A 1,880-nucleotide genomic window follows, 5' to 3' on the forward strand; every position below is an offset into this window, starting at 1 on the left:
AGGCGCGGGGGCAGAAGACTGCACTGTTCTTGTCCGGGAGCTGGATTTTATAATATGACTTTCATCTTTATTCTAAAGATAGATTGAATTTCACTTTCAACAGAAATGGATTTCTTGAGTGTGAGAAGGTTTTTCAGAACCAATGTTATCAGTTTTGAAGAGGAAATTTCACACCAGAAACTGATTTGAGCCAGTTAAACAACTGATTCGTCCAGGAGGTTAGAGTTTAATCAAAGACCATGATGATTTGTGGTTGTAGCTTGTATATGTCTGTTCATTGCAGTGGCTTGTAGAGGTGCTTCCTTATAGTAGCATAAGTATCAGGGAACAGAGGTCATGGAGTAATTTAAGCATAGTGTTAAAGAACAAAACTTAAGAAATGAAGAGACCAGGCTTGGGAAGTGGTTGAGAGAGTTCATAATCTCTGGTCTTTCATCCTATGCTCTCTGGTGGACCAAGGCGATGAGCCCTGACTTCAACTTGGTGAAATCCCATAAATACATATACTTGATAACAGAAACATAAAACAAAAGATGTTAGGGTAGTTATACTATCTAACAGGAAACAAATATTCCATACGCAAGACAAACTTCTCACACCCCTCAGACATGCCTTTGTTTCCACAGCACTCTCCTCAGGGCTCCCTTTACCTCAGCATTCCTTAGGCTGTAGATCAGAGCATTCAGGGTAGGATTGAAGAGGATGTAAAACAGAGAAAGGATCTTCTGCTGCTCCTCAGGGTTGCGGGATTTGGGGGCCATGTACACAACAATGGCGCTGCCAAAGAAGAGCCCCACCACGCAGAGGTGGGAGGAGCAGGTGGAGAAGGCCTTCCTGCGGCCCTCCCCTGACTGGATCCTGAGGATGGCTACGAGGATGCGTGTGTAGGACACCAGCACCAGGCTGAAGGGCCCCACCAAGATGAAGACACAAGCTGCGAAGATGACAATTTTGTTGAGTGTGGTGTCAGCACAGGCCAGCCTGAGGACAGACAGGATCTCACAGAAGAACTGGTTGATTTCGTGAGGTCCACAGAAGGGCAGTCTGAGGAGGAGAACCACGTGGACAAGAGACAGAAGGGAGGCGAATACCCAGGAAGAGACGGTCAGGACAGTGCACACTCTCCAGCTCATCATGACGGAGTAATGTAGTGGGTGGCAGATGGCCACATACCGGTCATAGGACATTAAGACCAAGAGGAGGCACTCAGTGTGACCGAGAGCCATGTATAGAAAGGTCTGCATGATGCAAGAGATGAAGGAGAGAGATTTTCTTGTCGACAGCATCTGGGGTACCGTGTTGCAGACATAGGCTAAGTCCACAATGGCCAGGTGTGAGAGGAAGAAGTACATGGGGGTGTGCAGCCGAGAATCAAGCCAGATGAGCCCCAGGATGGTCCCATTTCCCAGAAGTGTTAAGGCATAGCACAGTGAGACGAGTCCAACGAGGAGCAACTGCATCTCCGGGCTGAGTTGGAATCCCAATAGAACAAATTCTGTGACCCATGTCTGATTCTCCCTCATGTCCTACCGAGGGAGCCAGGGTTGGTCACTTGCTGCTGCCTTGTGGGGTGTGTTGAGGAGCAAATGCAGGTCTCAGTCAGTTTCTAAACAGAAAAAAATAGTTATGGTGTTCAGTGAGTGTGTGAACTCAGCATCCTTTGAGAGCCCTATCAGGTCAAATCTTAATCCTCAGTAAAGCAGAAGCCCAGGTCATGTAAGTGATATATGTGAACACATAGTTCATCTACATGTGTAGTTCCATCTATAGCATCTATTTTATTTTTTTATTGAATCGCCATTAGATACAGTTACAAAGCTTTCATGTTTGAGTTTCAGTCATACAATGATCTAACAGCCATCCCTCCACCAGTGCATCTC

General features: G+C 46.3%; 1 protein-coding gene across 1 annotated transcript; it reads right to left on the reverse strand.

Moving 5' to 3' along the window:
* Positions 1-602: 602 nt before the first annotated feature.
* LOC130032462 (olfactory receptor 2A5-like) lies at positions 603-1,523 on the reverse strand. The gene has a single exon (XM_056124020.1). The coding sequence runs from the start codon at positions 1,521-1,523 to the stop codon at positions 603-605; it is 921 nt and encodes a 306-aa protein (XP_055979995.1).
* Positions 1,524-1,880: the final 357 nt, after the last annotated feature.

This window comes from Sorex fumeus, unplaced genomic scaffold, assembly GCF_029834395.1.
Source record: "Sorex fumeus unplaced genomic scaffold, SorFum_2.1 ptg000048l, whole genome shotgun sequence".
Classification (NCBI taxonomy): domain Eukaryota; kingdom Metazoa; phylum Chordata; class Mammalia; order Eulipotyphla; family Soricidae; genus Sorex; species Sorex fumeus.